The 22,461-nt window shown below is 20.8% G+C and overlaps 5 protein-coding genes across 5 annotated transcripts; 2 read left to right on the top strand and 3 right to left on the bottom strand.

Annotated features, from left to right (window-relative positions):
* Nucleotides 1-977: 977 nt before the first annotated feature.
* Nucleotides 978-5,294, top strand: SRAE_2000306300 (BEACH domain and WD40 repeat and WD40/YVTN repeat-like-containing domain and WD40-repeat-containing domain-containing protein; the record flags this gene model as incomplete). The annotated part of the gene is made up of 2 exons (XM_024654212.1): nt 978-1,129; nt 1,175-5,294. 2 exons carry the CDS (start codon nt 978-980, stop codon nt 5,292-5,294), a joined length of 4,272 nt encoding a protein of 1,423 aa, XP_024507606.1.
* A 1,141-nt stretch (nt 5,295-6,435) lies between these two features.
* SRAE_2000306200 (F-box domain-containing protein) lies at nt 6,436-8,113 on the bottom strand (the record flags this gene model as incomplete). Its single annotated transcript, XM_024654211.1, has 2 exons — nt 6,436-7,531; nt 7,578-8,113. The coding sequence occupies 2 exons, from the start codon at nt 8,111-8,113 to the stop codon at nt 6,436-6,438; spliced, it is 1,632 nt and encodes a 543-aa protein (XP_024507605.1).
* A 5,467-nt stretch (nt 8,114-13,580) lies between these two features.
* Nucleotides 13,581-15,104, bottom strand: SRAE_2000306100 (Alpha tubulin-like protein; the record flags this gene model as incomplete). Its single annotated transcript, XM_024654210.1, has 3 exons — nt 13,581-14,033; nt 14,078-14,980; nt 15,102-15,104. 3 exons carry the CDS (start codon nt 15,102-15,104, stop codon nt 13,581-13,583), a joined length of 1,359 nt encoding a protein of 452 aa, XP_024507604.1.
* Nucleotides 15,105-17,383: 2,279 nt separating this feature from the next.
* On the bottom strand, nt 17,384-19,310 carry SRAE_2000306000 (Nucleoside phosphorylase domain-containing protein; the record flags this gene model as incomplete). The annotated part of the gene is made up of 3 exons (XM_024654209.1): nt 17,384-18,681; nt 18,779-18,904; nt 18,953-19,310. The coding sequence occupies 3 exons, from the start codon at nt 19,308-19,310 to the stop codon at nt 17,384-17,386; spliced, it is 1,782 nt and encodes a 593-aa protein (XP_024507603.1).
* A 2,772-nt stretch (nt 19,311-22,082) lies between these two features.
* SRAE_2000305900 (ThiamineS/Molybdopterin converting factor subunit 1 family and Beta-grasp domain and Molybdopterin synthase/thiamin biosynthesis sulphur carrier, beta-grasp domain-containing protein) lies at nt 22,083-22,382 on the top strand (the record flags this gene model as incomplete). Its single annotated transcript, XM_024654208.1, has 2 exons — nt 22,083-22,199; nt 22,245-22,382. 2 exons carry the CDS (start codon nt 22,083-22,085, stop codon nt 22,380-22,382), a joined length of 255 nt encoding a protein of 84 aa, XP_024507602.1.
* Between the last annotated feature and the right edge of the window lie 79 nt (nt 22,383-22,461).

The following is a 22,461-nucleotide window of genomic DNA, read 5'->3' as shown; positions in this document are numbered from 1 at the left end:
AATGAATCTTTTTTAAATGAATACAAAAAAAATGTAAAAATTTTAAATGAAAAAACAAAGTATGTAGTTTACCAATAGACTCCCAATAAGAGCCAATCATATGTTATAGGGTATAAAATACCTATATTAAAAATTAATAGTTGATAAAATATGATTTTAAAAAGAAATATAAATATTTTTTATATTTGAATAAATTAAATTGTAATTACAGTTCAAATAATAAATTAATAAGATAATTTATCATAAATTTTATAATTAATTTATATAAATGGAAATTTTAAATATTATTTATATATATTTTTGCCCATAAATATTATAAAAGTTATTGATATAATCACTAGTATGGGAAATTAATTAAATTTTTATTTTTAAAATTATTGAGATATATTTTAATAATAATATTAAATTATGTTTGATTTACTTCTTTTTTTTATTCTAAACTTTTTTTTAAAATTATTTAGCATTAAAAGAACTTTTTTTTTATTCATTTTATTGTGAGAATATTTATGATTAAATTATATATTAATAATTATGGAAGAATGAAGTAATTTATGTCAATCATAAATAGATAAATTAAATATAAAAACAAAATTAATTAAATGATAATACAAAAAATGCACATTTGTAATATCTTTAAATCATCAAATATATGTTATGTGTTTTGTTTTCTATTATAACCTATTTATCGTAATGTCGTAAAATGGTAACTATATTATGTAATTATAAATTAAATATATATAATGTTTTAAAGCAAAAAAAAAATTAATCGCTATATTTGGGATCTTTTTTTAAGACAATAAACATAATTCCACTATAAAATGTGAGCAATTTTCCGAGTTATGTGAGAATAAATTGTTTATATTTAGTTTATTTAATAATTATTTGGTCGTCATTTAGACATACATATATATCATATAAACAATAAATTAACAGATTATTATAATATTTTTAATTTAAATAATCATATTTGTGTCAAAATGGATAAATCAACAACGCTTGCATTGGCGGAGAGGTGCAAAATACTATCTTCAGGAACTTATACTATTAATATTAATGACATTCCATATCATATTAAAATTGAAACACTTCCATTGTCAATTGATTTTAATAAAAATATTCAAAGAATGATGCAAGTTTATAGTTTTTGTTATATATTCTAATCAATAAAATATAGGTCTGATTATTTTACTCATATTAAAAATAATGCTGCTAAAGAGGGAATATGTGAAAATAAAATTATTCAATTAAAAAATAATGAAACAAAATATCATGAGATTTCACCTATATCAATTGATTCAATGTTTGAATTAGGAAAACGTCTTTCATTATCATGGTATGATGATACAAATACAAATGAAGATTTAAAATTTTTATGGAGACCTTTAATAACAAAAACGCAAATATTACCTTTGATATGTATAATCAAAACAAATAAAGAATATATTTTTATTAAATTAATAGACAATGAATTTATTTATAATATTAAGAAAATTTCACTTTTTTCATATCAAAATTATGATATATTTTCTCAACAATTTCATTTGATAATATGTCAAATGTTAAATATTTTTTATTCACTTAGTATTAAAGGAATATTCCCTGTTTATAATTTAAATGATTTTATTGCAAACAAAAATTTATGGTTTCAATTAAATTTAATTGATATTATCAAAAATATTAGTAATGATTGTATTAATTTTGAAAAAAAAATTGTACCATCTTCTGTTATTGTTGATATTAATCAAAATTCATGGTCTTTGGAAGAACTTACCAAATTATGGAGACATAGAAAATTATCTAATTTTGATTATATTATAAAGTTAAATGAATTTGCTGGTAGAACTAAAGATGATTTAAATTATTATCCTATAATGCCATGGGTTTGTGATTTTACCTCAGAAACAGGAGGATGGAGATGTTTAGATAAAACAAAATATCGTATAGTTAAAGGTGATGATCAATTAAAAGAACAATATAATCGTTTTCCATCACATCATATCCCTGAACTTTTATCAGATATTTGTGTAATGAGTTATCGTGCACGTGTTGAATCAAAAGAAAAATTATGTCAAATTGTTAGAAGAAATTGGGAACCAAATGAATATCCAAGAAGTATTGAAAAAATGTATACATGGTCACCAGATGAATGTATACCTGAATTTTATAGTGATCCAAAAATATTTTGTAGTATACATGAAGATATGAATAATCTTGAATTACCTTATTGGACAAAAACAGAAGAACAATTTATTAAATGGCATAAAGATATGTTAGAAAGTGAGGAAGTTTCTGAAAATTTACATAAATGGATTGATTTAACTTTTGGTTATTTATTAACAGGACAAAATGCTGTTGATGCTCTTAATGTTCATTTAAGTTATATAAGAAAAAGTGATGATATATTAAGAACATATGGTGTTGTACAATTATTTACCTCACCACATCCTAAAAGATTTCCTCAATCTAATAGAGGAGAAATTATTGAATTTTTACCATTATATAATGATTATTTACCAAGTGATGAAAATTTAACTGTTTATAAAGAAGGTGAAAATTTTAATTTAAAACAACTTCTTATTGATATTTATTCTTCAAATGATTTTGTACCTATTTATGTTGAAAGTTCTCTTACCTCAATAGCTGTTTGCATTGTTGAATTATGTTTACCAGAAAATTGTAGAGATTTACTTGAGAATGCTCCTTTTGAACAAAGATTGAAAAGAGCAAGATTTTTATTTAATGATTGTTTTTACAAATTACCAAGGAATTTAGCAAGTACCTTAAAAAAATTTTTATTTAATAATATTCCTTCAACAATTACAAGTAATCCATTAGAAGTTCGAAATCCACTTATTAATCATTTTAATTTATCAGAGAGTGCTTATGTTGCCAATTTATTATTATTACGATATTATTCAATAAAATATAAATGGAAAATTGCTGTTATTAAAAATGAAAAAGAAAAATGTAGAGAATTGGTAAAAAATCAAGTAGATATTTTATGGGAATTGATTGGTATTGAAGGATTTGATTCATTATGGGTAGATTTATTTATTTCATTGATAACAATTAATGAACATGCATTATCTGTTTGTTTTTTACTTTTTTCAAGAGTAACAACATGTGACAAAATATACCATCCAAAATTAATTGCTGCAGTTAAAAAACTTTATGATGATTTTAATTTACAACATGATCCAAGTATAATTAAATTACTTGATAGAAGATTTTTATTACAGCTATGTATACGTTTTGGAACAAGAATTTTTACAAAAACATTTTTAAAACCAATTATTAAAAAAATTTTATACTCATCTGATCCTGGTGTTATAACTGTTGCTAAGGAATCTTCTATTTGGTTAGCTAAAAGATTTGGTCCTATAATTACTGTTTCCACTTTAATACCTGAATTATTAAAATTATTTGAACATTGTTATACTAAAGTTGAAGATATTTTTGAAGTTAATCTTGATATTGTAGTAAATGGTGATGAAAATGTCTCAAATATAACGGATGTTTTAATAGAAATAACTGTTATGTATGGTCCTTCTATAATAATTAATTGTTTTTTACCTTATTTTAAACAATTATTTTTACAAGCATCAACACAAAGATTAATACAAACTCAAGAATCTTTGATTATATCATCAAATCATTTTTTACTTTTAATGTGTAATTGTTTATTTGATAATCAATTAATGGATAATTTACATACAATTATTGATGATATTCTTTTACCAGCTGTCAAAATATTATCATCTTCTGTAATAACATTTTCAAGTACTAGTTCAAGACGTTTATATGCCTCAAAACTTCTTAAATGGCTTCATTTATTAGCATGTAGAATAGGTTCAGAAATTGTACAACGTTTCATGCAACATATCATTCAACGTCTTTTTTGTAATTTTTCAATTATTTATTCTATTAGTGATACTGATGGAATTGTTATTGATTCTAAAAATAGTACACCACAATTATTATCTATTTTTGATACAAAATTTGCTAAACTTTGTTTACATATATTCTCACAAATATGTGGGCATCGATTTATACAATATTCTTTACCAGATTCACAATTAATTATAAGATTAGCTGGTGGAAAACCATCATTATTATCAACATCACTCTCTTCTACATCATTTTCATCCTCACCAAATACATCTTTCTTGGAAAATCAAATGAATCCATTAAAATCATATTGTAGTATGGATAATGGTAATGATAATATTGCTATGTCATCACCTTTTTCTGTAACATCAAATATAAATTTATATGAACGTATGTCAAATGAATCATATTCACAATTAACAAATAATTATGTATCAGCAATTGAAAAAATAAAAGAAGTATCATCATCAATAGATTTTTATCAAATTCCTCTTTCTACATTTCATGGTCATCAGGGAAGTATTAAAAAAATTTGTATAATGGATAATGAGAATTGTTTTATTAGTGCTTCATCAGATAAAACTATAAAACTTTGGTCAATAAAGTCTTCAGAGGATGTTTCACAATGTCAATGGAGCTATAAATATCATACTAAATCTTTATATGATGCAAGTATTATTGCAAATGGTGGATTAGTAGCATCCACTGATGGTATATTAAATATATGGGATCCATTTAAAGGTTGTACTTTAAGTACATTAGATTGGTGTAAAACAACAAAACAAAATGTTCCCATAACTACTTTATCTCCATTAACAAATTATACAATGTGCCTTTCATCTATATCAGATACATTAATTAAATTATGTGATGTACGAACGGGAAATTATCTTTATCATATTTGTCCAATGAATATTACAAACAATAGTTCCCAATATAATATTAAAACAATGGCCTTATCACCATGTGAAAGTAAAATTGTAGCAAGTTTATATAATGGTAGTGTTGTATTATGCGATATAAGAACTGGAAAAATAATTTCATTATCAATGCAAAGTCATTCTGATTGTTATCAAATAGAATGGATTTCAATGACCATGTTTGCATGCCTTTTTACTGATCATCATACATCAATATGGACTATAACACCAAGATTAAGGTTAATTAATAAATTACAAGAAAATGCATCAACAATTATACCAGAGAATCCTAATATTTCTAAACAATTTATGACACTTTATAATATGAATCGAGTTAAAATATATACTGATAGTGAAACATGTGAAATTGAAAAAAAAATACGTTCAGATGAGATAACAAGTGTAATTTGTTCTGGGGCAAGATTATATATGAATAAAATGTGGTTATTTGGATCTTCTAATGGTATTATAAAATTATACATGTAATTAATTTAAATCTTTATTTTAAAAATTCTCATAATAAATACACATAAAAATATAAAATGATAATCTTAATTTAATATTAAAAGTAAAAAAAAAAGGAAAATACTTTTATTTGTATTTTGCATAAATAATTAAATGAATAACTATAAAATTTTGCAAAAATATATCTATTTTTAGATATATATATATATTTAAATATAAGTTAAATAAAAATATTTTTAAAATTTTTCATTTTATTACCAATTTTTGTACAAAATATTTATAAAATATAAACAATATTTTTATAATCTCTTTAGTCAAAGTATTAAAATGTCTGATAAATAGGAAAAATATTTATGATGTAATACTAAGAAAGATAAAAAAAAAAAAAAACTTTTATTTATTTAAATGGTAAAAGTTTATTTTATCAAATGGTATACCTAAAGTTTAAAAATAATCACTATCATTGATATATAATAAAAAATAAAAATTTAATCTTTTTACTTAAAAACTTTCTTGTATATAAAAAAAAATTTTTTTTAAATTCATTTTAAATAAATATAAAATAAAAAATTAAATTAAATTTTCTATAATAATTATTTTATCACAATATAATTATATTTAATATTAAAATAAATATAAATTTAGTAAAAATTTTACAATTAAAAACATTTTTAGCTGTGATTATTTGTTTTGATTAATTAAAATTTTTTATTTTAAATAATAATAGTAAATAAAAATGTTTAAATTTAGGTTTATATATATTTATAAGAATGATAATGCATGTTTATATATACTAATAAAACATAATATTACTATAAAATTTAGTATTTAATAAAAAAATTTTAACTTTAATTACTCTAATAGTTTTTTTTTTTAAAATAATTATTCAAGTTACAATAATGTTAATTAAGTTATATAACAAGTACAAGTATATATTTTTAAAATATAACATAATTATAAAATATATTTTTATTACTTAGAAGTATTAATCAATATCCATTTGGTATTAGTATGTATTCATTACTCAAAAGAATATAAAATTGTAATGACTATTAATGATTTTCTTAGAAAACTTGATATTTGTTTTTGTTAAAATAGGAGAATAAAAAAAAAATATAAATGTTTTTTTTTTTTAAATAATATTATTAATGAATACCCTTTTTCATGTAATTTGTTTAAATCTTAATAAGTTAAAAAATTTTGAAACCGGTCTTCGAAGCATATCTTTTTTTTCTGAATTTTTTCTTGTAATAGTATTTGATGTAACATTTTTACCATTTATTAATAAACCATCAATATCAGGCTTATATGGATGTTGTAAGGGCATTGGTGATGCCATCTTACCCACAATTTCTTGATATTTTTTAACATCAGATGTATAGTAAACATCAAGACAATTATACTTTTTATGAATTAATTTTTCAACACTTCGACAACTTTCCTCAACAGCAAATATTGATAATTCTCTTCTTGGTATACTATTTCCAATACCAAATTTATTTGTTAAATGACCATTTTTATCAATATTATATAAAGTAGAACTTCTTGGTGAATGATTTTGAAAATCATCATGATGAATTTTTTTTTTTATCCTTAATGCTTTAAATATATTTCTACCATATGTTCCAACAATTGAACCATTAGATATTGATGTATTACTATTTTTAGATATTTTTGATGTAACAGAAATTTTTTTTTCAGTTGGACCATAACCAAGTTGTTTAAAATTTGGTATTCTTCCAGGATTATGAAATATTCTAACAATTTTTATATCTGGTGGGAGATCATTTCTAATAAATTTAAATAATGCTGATGTATTATAATGTCTAAAGCCAAAAGTTTGTATTTTTGTTATACATAAAGCATTATATACTTTAAGGTTAATTAAGTAATCTTCATTTATTGAAAAAATAAATGGTGGTAAATCTAAATCTTTTAGATTTTCAAATTCTATTAAAGCTTTGGCATAACTATTAACTTTTTTTGCATCACCATATGTACAACCAATTGATAGTCTTTCTAATGAGGTACAAAGACGATCAGTAAGAATTTTAAAACTTTTTAATGGTATAGATAAATTTGTTAATTGAAGTTCTTCAATAGGAGCTATAATACATGAAACAATTTCTGGATGTAATTTATATTTAACAACATTATGATCTGGTAGTGTAGCATATTTTGGTCTAATTGTACTAAGTACCATTATTGATGATAAATATGGAAATGAAAAAAGTGCTTTAATTAATTCACATGGTTTTCTATATATATATTTAAAATAAATTTTATAAAAATAATAAAACATACTGTTTTTTATCAAAATAATCTTCACAATTCCAAAATTTAATAACTTTTAATGTATTTTCAAAATATACTAAAGATGGTATAATAGAATCATTTAAGCAGGCTCCAATAATAATTAATTTATTAAGACATATACATCTTTTAAATATCATACCAATAGTTTTCATATTTAAAATTCTTAATGGATCACTATACATTGTATATGTTGTCCCATTATTAGTTGTTAGTTGGACATGATATACTGTGACAAAATTTTTTTCCTTAACATAAGTATTAATAACAGAATTTTTTTTCTTTTTTTGTTTAATTTTAACAGAATACTCATCTAATTCATGAAGATAAGATTTTATTAATATTGTTTTAATATCTTTCCAAAATTTTGAAGCATTACGTAATTTTTTACACATACTCTCTAAATATATTCTTTCAACTGGATGAAGGTTTGAACTTATTTGTGATATAACATTAACCGGCATGTCTGTTAAAGATATAGAAGGTAATCTATCTTTTTCTTTATTTGAATGTGATCTTGAAGACATTATTGAAAATAATAATTTAATTTTATACTATTATATTTATTATATTAATATTTGTTTTTTTTCTAAAAAAAAATAAATAATAACATTAATTATCATATTAAAATATAAAAATATGATAAAAGTTAGATGGTTAAATATTTTCTAAAATAACGTATAGTTTGTAAAAGTAAAATGTCAGAGAATTTGTAGAGAATGGTTAGAAGTATCGTTTAAACAATTTTCTCCACCCTTCTTGCACTTATAATATTCTCTTCTTTTTTTTTTGCAATTGTGAAGATATTTAAACTATTTATCAACCAGTAATAAATGTATTAATATGAGAATAGTGATAATATGTAAACATTATTTATATCTATTCTTATCAGTCCTTTATTGTTAGATAGTAAAATAATAACATACAAATTTGCCACTTTTTTTTATATAATAATAAAAATTTTATTTAATTTTAAAAAAAATATTATATAGAAAAAAAAAGTAAAGTAATTTCTCATATAAATAAAGATATATTATAATATATTTTAATCATACAACTATAAAAATTGATAAAGTATATCCTCATATTCAATGATTATTAATATTCTATATAAAAATATATACATATATTTGCAACATATATAAAAAGATTATAGAATAAATTATACTTATTATGTCATAAAATAATTATTTTAAAAAAAAAGAAAGTACAAATATAAATTTTTAAGAATGAATATAAAAAAAATTTATTACAAGCATTTAAAATAATTTTAAGTTCACAATTAGAACATTAATATTTTAATCTTTTATGTTACTAAATAAAAAATTTCATTACTTAAAAAATATATTTACTAAAGACATTTTGTCATATCAATAGTCATTATTATTTTCTTATCTTTTAACAATAAATATTATTTTAATAATTTTTGCAAAAATAAATTTACCAAAAATAAGGCAATGTATCTCAATATAATAATTAAATGAATATCATTTTTGTTGTATAACATGTTTACATCATATAATAAAAGTTGTATAAAAGTAAATAAATATTTCAAAATAAAAAACATTAAAAACATGAATGTTACAAAACTTTTATGAATGAAAAGAAATAATAAAGTTACAGGTTTTTCAACTTGTTATAAGTTTATTTTAACTTAAATACATGAAATATTAAATTATGATAAAAAAATGTTTTATATTTAACATTGTACTAAAAAAAAATTAAATAAAAAATATTTCTGAAACATTTATTTTGCGTAATAATAAAATTGAAATTAGTTATACATTAAAATAAAGTAGTTAAAATTTTTCTTAAATGATTTTAAATTATATACATATTAATGACGTTTTATTTAAAAAAATAATGTATATATAAAAAAAAAATATTTCTTTTTTAAAGAAATAAATATTTGTATTAAAAAAAAATTATTTTAGAATACTTTTAATACATAATTTACTATATATTTTTTTTAAATAAGAATTCAAATAAATTAATAAAAAATATAAAAAAAAGTTAACAGTTTTTATATTTTGATGTGAAAATTTTAGTATTTTGCAAAATATATAATATTAAATTTTATTATTTAATATATAAAAAATGTATCTCTGTAAATTGTTCATATTTTAAAATAAAATAACTATTTAAAAATAAAGTACAATTGAAGTTGTATAGTGCGAGATCATATAATATATAATAAAATAATTTTTTGTTTTTTTACCCTTTTTGACTTATACATAAATTATTTTCATTGAATGTGTGAATGCTTAGTTATAATAGAGAAACATACGGATTTTAAAATCATAATATATACATTTTTTATTAATAAAATAAGTTTTTTTTTTTTTTCAATACATTGTAAATTGATTAAAATATATGTTAGAAAATGAAAAAAAAATGCATTATAAACTATTTTTCATAAATCTCCAAAAATAATGTACATTAAACAATTAATACTTTTAATTAAAATTATAAAAAAAAAATAATTAAAATGAATGGAATGTAATGAACTATTTTTGTAATCATTTTAACAAATATATATAAATAATTAAAATTTGATTAATGAAATTATAAACGAAGTGCATAGATAGTTAAAACAAAATATAATTTTCTACTAATTTTTTTTAAAGTTTAAAATAATTTTATTCATAGTCAAAATGAATGTATCCTACTAATATTTAAAAAATATTTTAGTGATATTTCTTAAAAACATTTTTAAAAAACAAAAAAAAAAAAATATTTATTGAACCAGAATATAAAAAATTGTGTATGCTTAAAATGTTTAAAAGATTTTAATGGATGAATATTATATATTCCACTTATTCTGAAAAGTAGACAATAAATATTATTAAAAAGATTTAAAAAACTTTTAAAAATTATATTATTAAATTATTGATATTTATATAAGTAGGTGAATTATTAAAATATATGATTTTTCTGATGATATATTTTGTTAGTATAATGTAACACAAATGTTTATTTTCCATAAAATCTAAATTATAAAATAGAATTTAACTTGCAAAAATTTATGTAGGTTATTTATTGCAATTTTTTTTGCTGCATAAATATGTCATTAAATATAAATATGTATATATATAGTATAAATATATACAAAAAAAAATTATTTTTTTAAATATTATAAAAAAAAATGTCAAATAAGTAATCATGGCGATAAGTATATTACCATAAATTATAAAATAACAAAATGCAGACAAGTTAAATATTAATTATATAACAATTAAGACGACTTTCTTTGCAAAAAGATAATTTTTAGTTGACAGTCTGTAATACTTAAAACGATTATATATATGTAAACAATTTTTATAATAACTATTGCAGATATGTTATTTGTAAAAAAAAAAAAAAGAATTTTTTAATATTGGTGATCAGAGATAATGAAAAAGAAATATCTCAATGGGAATGTAATATTTTTAGCATTTTTTTTTGCAACACAATCCTTTATTTATTATTTAGTGAAATATTATATATGTAAAAAAAAAATTATTTGAAAAACTTTTTAACGATATATACATATACTTTTATAAAATATTATTTAGGATATATTCATATATTATTTGTTTTAGTAATTTTATAATTGTTATTTAACTTCGAAGAACGTCAACAATTTATAATTAGAAAAATTCTAAAACATTCATTATTCACTGAAAAATCATATGAATTATGGTAAGAGTAAAATTATTATCTTGCAATCATTAAACTTATGTTTATTTTTTGAAAAAAAAAAGATATTAATTTCTTTTGAATAATAATTATTTTTTGTAATAAAACACTTTAAACTTAATAAATTATTTATTATAAAAAAATTATGTATATATATATATATATGTATAAAGAAATTATAAATTTATTTTACTACAAAAATTTAATCTTATCTACTAACATTGATAATCTTTGGTCTACAAAAAATATAATATTATACAAAGGTTATGCTAATGATGAGAAACGAAAAGTTCAAATTAGATGTGAGAAGTTTTTTGAAGATAATTTTTACATAATGTAAATAGTTTTTTTAAATGTTATTAATAAAATAAACTATTCGATTAAACATTTTATAAAAATTAATATAATAAAAATTCAACATTTTTATTTTTAAATAAAAGGTAGTTATATAGATTATTTGTCATAGATTTATTTCAAAAAAGACACAAATATAAAGATTGCAGTCATTTTTAAATGCAAATAATATAGTGTTTACTGTTTTTTGTATAAAACTTTTGCACAAATAATTAATTACTTTTTATATACTTGACTATAATATAATACGTGTATAATATATATAATATAATGTGAAAGAAGACTTTTTTGCAAATACTTTTTTTACTCTTTAAAAGCAAATCCTTTTATTTGTACTTTTGGTGAACATATTACTTTAAAGTTTAATGATATATGCTTTTTTGATTAGTAAAATATACATTTAATGTAAATTTATGACAAAAAAAAAGTATAATATATTCAATATTTTATTAATTAATTAATAATAATAATAATAATAAAGCTTTGTTATCATTTTAATAAATTACTAATACTTAATGTTTATAAAATATTAAATATACTACTGATTAATAACTCTAATACTAATGTAATTTTTTAAAAAGATAAATATATATATTTATCAAAATACTAAAAGATACTTATCTCAAAAATGATATATAGTAAAAAAAATTGATTCATCTTCATTCTTCCCACTTTAATTTTTACTTTATCTATCTTTTTTTTTATTTTAATAAAATTTATTATTATAAAAATAAAAAGATTTTTATAAAGATTGTTATTAATCACTTGAAAATTAATATAAATGTGATGAAAAATATTTATCAAATATTATAGTAGTCTAATTAACAATATTACAAAAAAGTTAATTTAAAATATAATTTATGATAGAAAATATAACAAAAAAAAAATATAAAATAACTACAACTATCTTGCAGGCAAAATATAAATTAATTAGTTAAATTATTTACTATACAATATAATATCTTAAAAATAATTTAATCATAGAAAAAACAAGTAAACTATAACAATCAAAGAATCGTGCAAAAGACATAGAAAAAAATATATTTAATTCAGGTGAACTTTAACATTAAAGTGAAGTGATGTAAATAAAAATTTGTACCTTTTCTTTTAAATACCTTTAAAAAACACAAGGGCACATTTAGAAAATATATAAATGAAAAGGCATACATTTTTAATAAATAATTTTTTTCTAAATAGATAAGTATACTTGTTATTTTTTTTTAAATGGTAAACTATGAATTAAAAATAGGTATTAGTAGTTTTATTCAAGGGATTGTATAAATTAAAAAAAAAAAGTTTAAAAATAAATTTAATATCCTCAATTTAAACTATTTAATTTTATGAGTAGATAAATACATTTTTTTTTTATATGCAAAAAAAATTTTTATAATTTTATTGATGAAATATATCAAGTTATTTGTCGTTTTTTATTTTAAAAAAAATTTCAGAATTAAGCATCTATTTTTTTTTATAAAATTATTTTATAACAAATATTATTTTAAAAAAATTATGTATTTTTCTGTTTAAATATTTTATTAGAAAATAAGATTAATTATAATATAATGTTTTTTTTTTATTCATATTAGAAAGTTACTGTTTTTAAAGTTTTATCTATAAAATACATTGTTCTTTATATACTATTTGAAATTATAATATAATTATAATTAAATATTTAAAAATTTTTCTTTTATAAAGAATTTATAAGTTTATATTACTTTTGTGTATACATATATATGTCTATAAAAATTTATCTTTTTTTATATATGTAAATTTAAAAAAGAAATAATAATATTCTCACTGGATATTTTTTATTAATAGCAAGCATATAATGTTTTTAAAGCAAATTAAGAAATAAACTAATATTATTATTTATCAACAATTATTATCACGGAAATAATTTTCTATTTATTTTTAAAGCAAAGCAAATAAAGTTTTGGCTTTTCTTTATTTTTTTCTTTTTCTTTAATATTCTTCTCCTTCAACAGCTTCTTGATCATCAGCACCACTATCAATTCCTACCTCTTCATAGTCTTTTTCTAGTGCTGCTAAATCTTCACGTGCCTCACTAAATTCTCCTTCCTCCATTCCTTCACCAACATACCAATGGACGAATGCTCTTTTTGCATACATAAGATCAAATTTATGATCTAATCTAGCCCAGGCTTCAGCTATAGCTGTAGTATTTGACAACATACAAACTGCACGGGGAACTTTAGCTAAATCACCACCAGGAACTACAGTTGGTGGTTGATAATTTATTCCAACTTTAAAACCTGTTGGACACCAATCAACAAATTGAATATTTCTTTTAGTTTTTATTGATGCTATTGCTGCATTGACATCTTTAGGAACAACATCACCACGATACAATAAACAACATGCCATATATTTTCCATTTCTTGGATCACATTTTACCTTAATAAATGAAAAATTTTACTTTTTTTTTATTAATAACTTACCATTTGATTACCGGGTTCAAAAACTTGATTTGTTATTTCAGAAACAGATAACTGTTCATGGTAAGCTTTTTCAGCAGAAATAACTGGAGCAAATGTTGCTAATGGAAAATGAATTCTTGGATAAGGTACTAAATTTGTTTGGAATTCTGTTAAGTCAACATTAAGTGCCCCATCAAAACGAAGTGATGCTGTTATAGAAGAAACAATTTGTGAAATAATTCTATTTAAATTAGAATAAGATGGTCTTTCAATTGAAAGATTTCTTCTACATATATCATAAATAGCCTCATTATCAACCATAAATGAGCAGTCAGAGTGCTCGAGAGTTGTATGTGTTGTCAGAACAGAATTATATGGTTCAACGACGGCTGTCGAAACTTGGGGTGCTGGGTAAACAGAAAATTCAAGTTTAGATTTTTTTCCATACTCTACACTGAGACGTTCCATAAGTAATGATGTAAAACCTGAACCAGTACCACCACCAAATGAATGAAAAACAAGAAAACCTTGAAGTCCAGTACAATTATCTGCAATTTTTCTAATTTTATCTAAAGAAAGATCAATTAATTCTTTTCCAATTGTATAATGACCACGAGCATAATTATTAGCAGCATCCTCTTTTCCAGTAATTAATTGTTCTGGATGAAATAATTGTCTATATTGACCTGTTCTTATTTCATCTATAACTGTTGGTTCAAGATCAATCATAACAGCTCTAGGTACATATCTTCCATTTCCGGTTTCAGCAAAAAATGTTGTAAATGAATCATCATTAATTCCTTGACTTTTGTCACTAGGCATTGTTGAGTCACATTGTATTCCATGCTCAAGACAATAAAGTTCCCAACATGCATTACCAATTTGAACACCAGCTTGGCCAATGTGAACAGAAATAACTTCACGCTACAAAATTTTTAAAATTATATATTTAAATTAAAAAAAAAATTTAATAATTTCATAAATTTTTTATTAAAAAAAATTTTTTTTTATCATAAAAAAAAGAAAGTTATATACTAAAACATACCATTTTTATAGTTTATTTATTCCAAAAATAGTAAAAACGTTATAACCAATATATAGAAAATAGACAAAGAGAGTATCTCTTTTTGGGCCTATATATATATATTTCAACTAAAAAGATAATAAACCCAAATCATCATTTTAGTAGGCAGATAAAAAAGATGAAATGAAGATAGGAGGAGAAAGAAAATGAGTTACATGCATTTAATAGAAAAATGCATTAAAATAAACTCAATAGTTTGTAATAAAATTGTTAATTAAAAAAGAAAATAATATAACGAACAGTTCAAAAATAATATTTTTTAAATGCATGAAATTAAATGTCTTAAAATGGTATCACCTCTTTTACTTTTATTTTATGCAATTTTAAAGAATATTAAAGTATTGGAATATTTTCCTTTAACTAGACGAGTTTCAGTAACAACGAATTAGATTATCAAACTTTTATTCGACATCACGAAACTCGTCAAGTCAAATTGAAATTCGCTATTTAGTTACTTTTTTTTTTCATTAATAATATATATAAATTGAAATATAAGTATATGGACAAAGATAGAATTAGCTTGAGATAGAGATAAAATAGAAAATAAATATGTTTTATACATAATCTATAATAATATTGAATAAGCATGTATATGCATCTAGATATCAAAGATACAGCCCTGAAATTGGAGATAGTGGTAAAGATTTATCAAATAATAAAAATGATAAACAATCAACAAACTATAATAAAAGAGATTTACATTTTACCATTGTGAAAATATATCCATATATAGATCTACATTAAATTATTAAAAGTACACCACGCCTACTCAATCCAATTACATTAAATGCATTGTTTGTGTTATCTAATATTTCAAAATGAAGATGAAACTACATACTAAAAACAAAAAAAAAAATTATTTTTCTTTCTCAGATAAAAAATGTAATAGATTTTTAGAAAAAATTGTCATTTTATTGCATTAAATAAAGTTAACGTTATAATTAGTTCAAAAGAAAACTAGATAAATTTAGTATATAAAATTAAAAGAAATTTTAGTAATTTCTAGTTTTGGCAGACCTAATTTCTTGTAAGCTTTACCTTTCTCCATTTCAAATTTCAGGAAACCAATAAAATTTTACAACTTCAAAGTATATAGAAATAAATTATTTCCTTTATTTCTTTTTATCTTATTTAATACAGAAAGATAACTAGTAAGCGTACTCTTATATATACCTTAATGTTTTTTATTCTTCCATTAGCAGTCTTCCTTTAATCCTTTTTATTTTTTTATTTAAAAATTAAGAAACACTAAAACTATCATTTTTTAAAATGATTCATGGAAAATACTTTAACATGAATTTTTAATCAAATTTAATATCGTTAACTTTAAATAAGTTGATAAATATTTTTTATTATTTAAAAAATGAAATAGTTATTTTGTACTTTTATAAATACCTTCAGATGAACTTATAATATTATGTATTCCAAATTCTTTTCTATTTTTTTTTGTTAAATCAGATTGTTAGTATATTTATTTTTAAAATACGTTATTAGTTTTTTTTTTTTTATCAAATACTTTTTTTAAATTTTCTTTTCAAGAGAAAAATCTCAAGAATCAAATTTTTTTTTCAAAGAATTATTTTTCGCATTAATATGTTTATTATTATTTAAAAGTTCATAAATAATTTTTTTATAATAACTTTGTAAAGTTTCTAGATTCTGACTACAAAAAAATTCCTTATATAGTAATTCCAAAAGTTTCAAATTTTAATTTTTGAATGAGCTATTTATATCATTTTACATCATACATTATTTTAGAAAATGTACTTACCATTGTTTAACTTTTTTTTTATTATTTTAAATATCTTTCAAATTTTATTCAAAGGCCTTATTGTTTTTATCTTTTCTTTTAGAAAATTTTTGAATTAAAATTCTTTTGTAAAAGTTTAATATGTTGTATGAATAGTTTCTTCTACACTTTCATTTTATTTAAATTCAATTATTTTTATTATTAAAAATGTTACTAACTTATTTCTAGCACGCATTTCGTTTTTATTATTATAATGAATACATGAAAAATTACTTTATATTTTAAAACATGATTTTGCTTATTATTATTTTTAAAAGTATTATATAAAAATTTCCTTTTTGTTTTAAAAAAAATTACTTTTCTTCAAAAAATTAAAAAAAAAATCATAATTAAAAATTAACACATTAAAAATAAACAAAAAAATATTTACTTATTTTTATCCAAAAAAAAAAATGACCATACCAAAATTGAATGGTACTGAAATTTTTTAATATTAAGAAGAAGGAGGAAGCCTTTCGAGAATTGCTTTTACCAAACCAGCAGCCCTAGCTGCAGCATATGGTTGCCAAATGCGACCACTACGTGACAAACCATTTTGATAATCTGTAATTCCACGAACTAATGACCAAGATCCTATACACGATCCTTGAATTGCTGAAATAATTGATTCTGAACCTGCATCTATAGCTTTAAGATGATTCTCTTTGGTGAATTTCTCTTTTAAATTATAATATACAGTTTTTATATAATCTGAATTAAGTGATTCATTCGCAATACTTTTATTATTGTCATTTTCATTTTCAATAATTGATTTCATACCGCCAATAGGACCAACATGTATTTTTGAGGATGATCTTTCAGGATTTTGATGTGGTATTGCGACAAAATTACCACCACCAACAGGGACTTTCAATACATCTGCTTCATTTGGTTTTGAAAAACTGTTATCACCAGCAGATTCATTTAAACTATCAATTATTTCTTGTGTAAATACCTCCCAATCATTCATTAGAGAAGCATCATTTGTTTGTGAGGCAATTTGTGCCAAAATATTGTCAGATGGAGACCATGATGAACATAAATAACCATCATATTCATCTGTATCTCTATCAGTTGTATATTTATTAGCATAAACATACGATGGAGATTCTTTATTTGTAAAAGTTCTTGAATTTGAAACGACTACATCACCTAATTTAACAGAATTAACATTTGAATTAAAAACATTTGAAAAATTGAGAACAGCCCCAGCAGCTCCTAATATAATAACATGAACAACATCTTGATAATTACCAAGAAGTCTTGTTGTGCCACCAGATGCACTTATATATGCATTAAAATTACTGTCACCTACACTAGGAAGCTTAGTTGCAACAACACGATGTGGTCCAATATTTCCAGTTGTGTAAATATTATTTTCACCAGATGCCCTATATTTATGGAATGTATGTCTATTTTCAATAATTGCATCAATTGCTTTCTTTTCACTATACAAATTTGTTATAATAGCTATTGTTGGTTGCTCTTTTCCTTCATAACCTTCTTCCTGTTTTTTAAATGCAATTGTTTGATCAATATGTCGTTTCTCAATACGAATCCATTCATCATCTTCATTATCAACTTTCCCAACAATAGCTTTATCCGCAAGTTCCATTAAAAAGTTGTGTATTTCATCCTCTGTACACTTTAGTACATTAGCCATATTTGAAACTTTTAAACTATTGGGAAAAGCATGCTCAAGTAACTCCTGTACATGTGCACTTGTTATTTCAACATCAGATGGTTCAGAGTCTTAAATAAATAAAAAATAATAAATTACTCGATTTTAAAAAAAATGAATTAATAAATAATTAATTTTTTTTTTCTACTAAAAAGACATTAAACTAACCATAATCATTTGGCATTTCAATAACTTCATTTTCATCAGCAAACTTCATATCTATTTCAATAACACTAATTTCTTCATATCCATCTTCCATTATCTTTAACATTCTTTTTATAAAAGTCAAATAATCTAAAAAAAAGGATATATATATATATAATTAAAAATTTATCATCACACCTCTTGGGAATAATGAAATGATATCTTTAAATATTTTTTCAGCACACTCATGCTGCAAATCCTTCTCCGTAACATTGTCAAAAATAAATTTTATAATTCTAATTTCTTGTCTTTTTTCATCACTTTTTTCTCCAGGTATAGTTAACCATACAGAAAAATTAATTAGAAGATCATACTCTTCTAAAGGTTCATATGTTCCAGTAAATTTATTAACAATAACTCCAGCATGATCACCACCAGCAATATGTAGTATTTCATCAGTATCTAAATCTTGCTTACGTTCTATTCTAATAACATTATGAGTTGGTGAACGTATTATTGGTTTAAGGACAATAAGAGAATGTCTTTCAGTGGACATATCCTATCTAAAATATATCAGTTGAAAAAAAAAAAACAAAATAAAATGAAATCGAGATAAAATTTTAATAATAAAAGGAAAATTTATTTGAAGAATATTGTATAAAACAAATAAATAAAGAATGGTTGGGGAAGTAAAAAAAAAAATTTTTATGAAATAAAAATCTATATATACAAAGCACCATAAATGTATATTATATGGGACCCCAATTTTATATTCCTGTTAAAAGGGATGAGACAGAATGTACTCTGGGGGGAATAATGAAAAGAAATAGAACCATTTCAATATAAGTAGACGATATAGATATTTCTTTAACAAATTTGTTGCTATAATTTTAGAATTTTAGGGTACATAAGGTTAAAAATAAGCCCTTATAAAGTTTTGGTGGATAAAGAAGATAAAAATAAGTACAATTGGATGACGTAAATAATTAAGACGATAGTTTAGTATTCAATAAATATTCAAACATGTACTAAATCAATATACATTAGATAACATTTATTTGGCAAAAAACAGAAAAAAAAAACCAGTGAAATTAAATTTATTTTATACTTATAATATTGTTATTTTTTTATCAAACAATAGCATAAATTGTATTAATAGATAAATACTAAACATGATAGGATATCATAAAGAGTACATATAAATCAAGTAAATTTAATGAAAAAGATTTATTAATAAATAGAAAAAAAGTACTTATTTATCTTCATATTTAAAAAAAAAATCTCTTTTCCTTTATATTATAAACTAAACTAAAAACGCCACCACTAAAATAAACTTAAAATTTTACATATATATTTTTTTCCTAGCTATAAAAATAAAAGATAAAATATTTAACTATGAAAAAAAGGTTTTCAAGTAAAACTGATAAAAGAATTATAAACATATATACAATTTACATTGCATTACAAAATGATACTTTATCAATTTGATTTGTGAAACTTATACATTAAAAATTAATAAAAGTGTAATATGACAATAATGTAGGTGTTTTTAATTGACAAGAGATTAAAATAAAAAGTTCTTTTTTTTTTAATCAAAAACATGACGCATATATTGGTGGAAAAATGCTGATGATGGAAATTAATACTGTTAAAAATTAGCTATTCTTAAAACATTTTATATATGTGTAATAATAATAAAATAAAATATGCATATGTATATATATAATATTTCTATTACAACAAAATGACTCATTGATATTTGTGTAATTTTGCAATAGAAATAGATACATGGGAATAGATATGATAATGAGGTAATATAATTTAGTTAGAAACTCAGGAAATCAGGTCACTACAATTTTTGCATGCATTTATATATTAACAAATTCAATTACAAATTTAAAAAAAAAACAATATGAATATGTTGTCAATGAAAATTATGTATGCCGCTGATTTTGATAATCTAACTGTATGTCTTGCCATTTTATTTTTAAATCTAAACCGGACACCATCATCTTGATAAGCTTGATTAAATATGCCTTAATTATTTTTAATTAAAAAAAATACATTATTTTTGTTAAAAAAATTTACGATCTTAATATATAAAAAATTTAACTTATGTGTTTTTTTTAAAAAAAGAAGAAATTAAATAAATATAAACTAAACAAAAACAAAACATTAATTTTATCCATCATAACAATAAAAATTTCAAATTTAATGTATTTAAAAAAAATAATTAATATATTAAAAAAAAAAAAGAAAATAGAAAAAAATTTTCAGAAGAAACAACAATAATAAATAATCAAAAGTAAATGGCGCCACTATATTTTCCTTATAAATAATTTGCGTTTCGGGAAAAAGTATAAGTTTTGACCTTGTATTGTGTTGGTTAACATGTCTCATATCATCATCTTTCGATATAGCAATTATATGAATAAAATGTAGGAAGTAATATAAAAATGACGACAGATGGTGTGAAAAGGAGGGCGCGCTTTAATTAAAAATAAAAACCAATTAAACTTTTATATCATTTTATTTTTTTTGGAGAAAAGTTACCAGAAAAAAAATTAATTTATTTAATATGTTAATATAATTATCCTTTTATAAATATTTATTTTAAAAATTTTATTAATCAATTTTTAAACTTTTATTATTATTAAAGTATTACAGGAAAAGATATATTATAGTTTTTGTAGAAAATAAATAATTTTCTTATCTTTTAAAAAATATTTTTATTTCTCATCAATCTATCTCTGTAATTGCCTTCGTTTTTATTTTAGTAAACTCTAAGATTAGCATTATTTATTTAGTTTAATTCTTCTTTTACAAAGTACATTTTTTGTATGATTATATAAGAGAAACCAAAACAATTTTAATAGTATTTAAAAAAAAAGAATCAAGATTTTATATATATTTTTAGTGATATATATTGTGTTTTTGATTAAAAAATGAAGCCTGTTATTAGATATTTACATTTTTTTTTTCTAAAATTTTTCTTTTGGATTTTGTATTATTACTATATTTATTTAGAAAGAACGTAATTTAACTTTAGTATCAAAGTTTGATTATTCTTCTTTTTTTTTTTGGTTTTCATAAATCATTCTATATAAAATTTTTATTTATGTCATTGTGAAAATATATCGTAAATAAATATTTTATTATTCAAAATTTTCCCTAGTTATTGTGATATATCTTCATTCTTTTTATACTCTATGAATTAAAAGATTAAAAAGTTTATATTCATTATTTACTTGAATTTCAAATGATTGAGTATGATAAACAATAAACTAAGTGTATTATATATTTATTATTGTCAATTAAAATTTAGAGAATGCCAGAAAAGAATATTCTTTTATTTGGATCTGCTCGTGAATCATATTCAAGTAGTGTTAAAATAGATTTTCCAAAGATAGTCAAAGGGAAAGTGATTAAAGATATCATATTTCAAGTAAGCGTATAGTTAAAAAAGAATTATTGTTTAAATTATTTTCAGAAATTAGATAAAATATCATATTTAAAAGATTGTTCAATGTTAGCGATTAATCAAGAGTATGTTAATGATTTTGAAGTTGAAATAAATATGGATGATGTTAAAGAGATAGCTATTTTACCACCATTGTCTGGTGGGTAAATGTAATAGTAAAAAAATAACTAAATTTTTATCTTTTATTTAAATAATTTTTTTAAAATATTGTTAAATAAAAGGGATA

This window comes from Strongyloides ratti (genome assembly GCF_001040885.1).
Source record: "Strongyloides ratti genome assembly S_ratti_ED321, chromosome : 2".
NCBI classification, from domain to species: Eukaryota; Metazoa; Nematoda; class Chromadorea; order Rhabditida; family Strongyloididae; genus Strongyloides; species Strongyloides ratti.
Note: the sequence above shows the minus strand (reverse complement) of the source record. Positions and strands in the feature narration are given on the sequence as shown.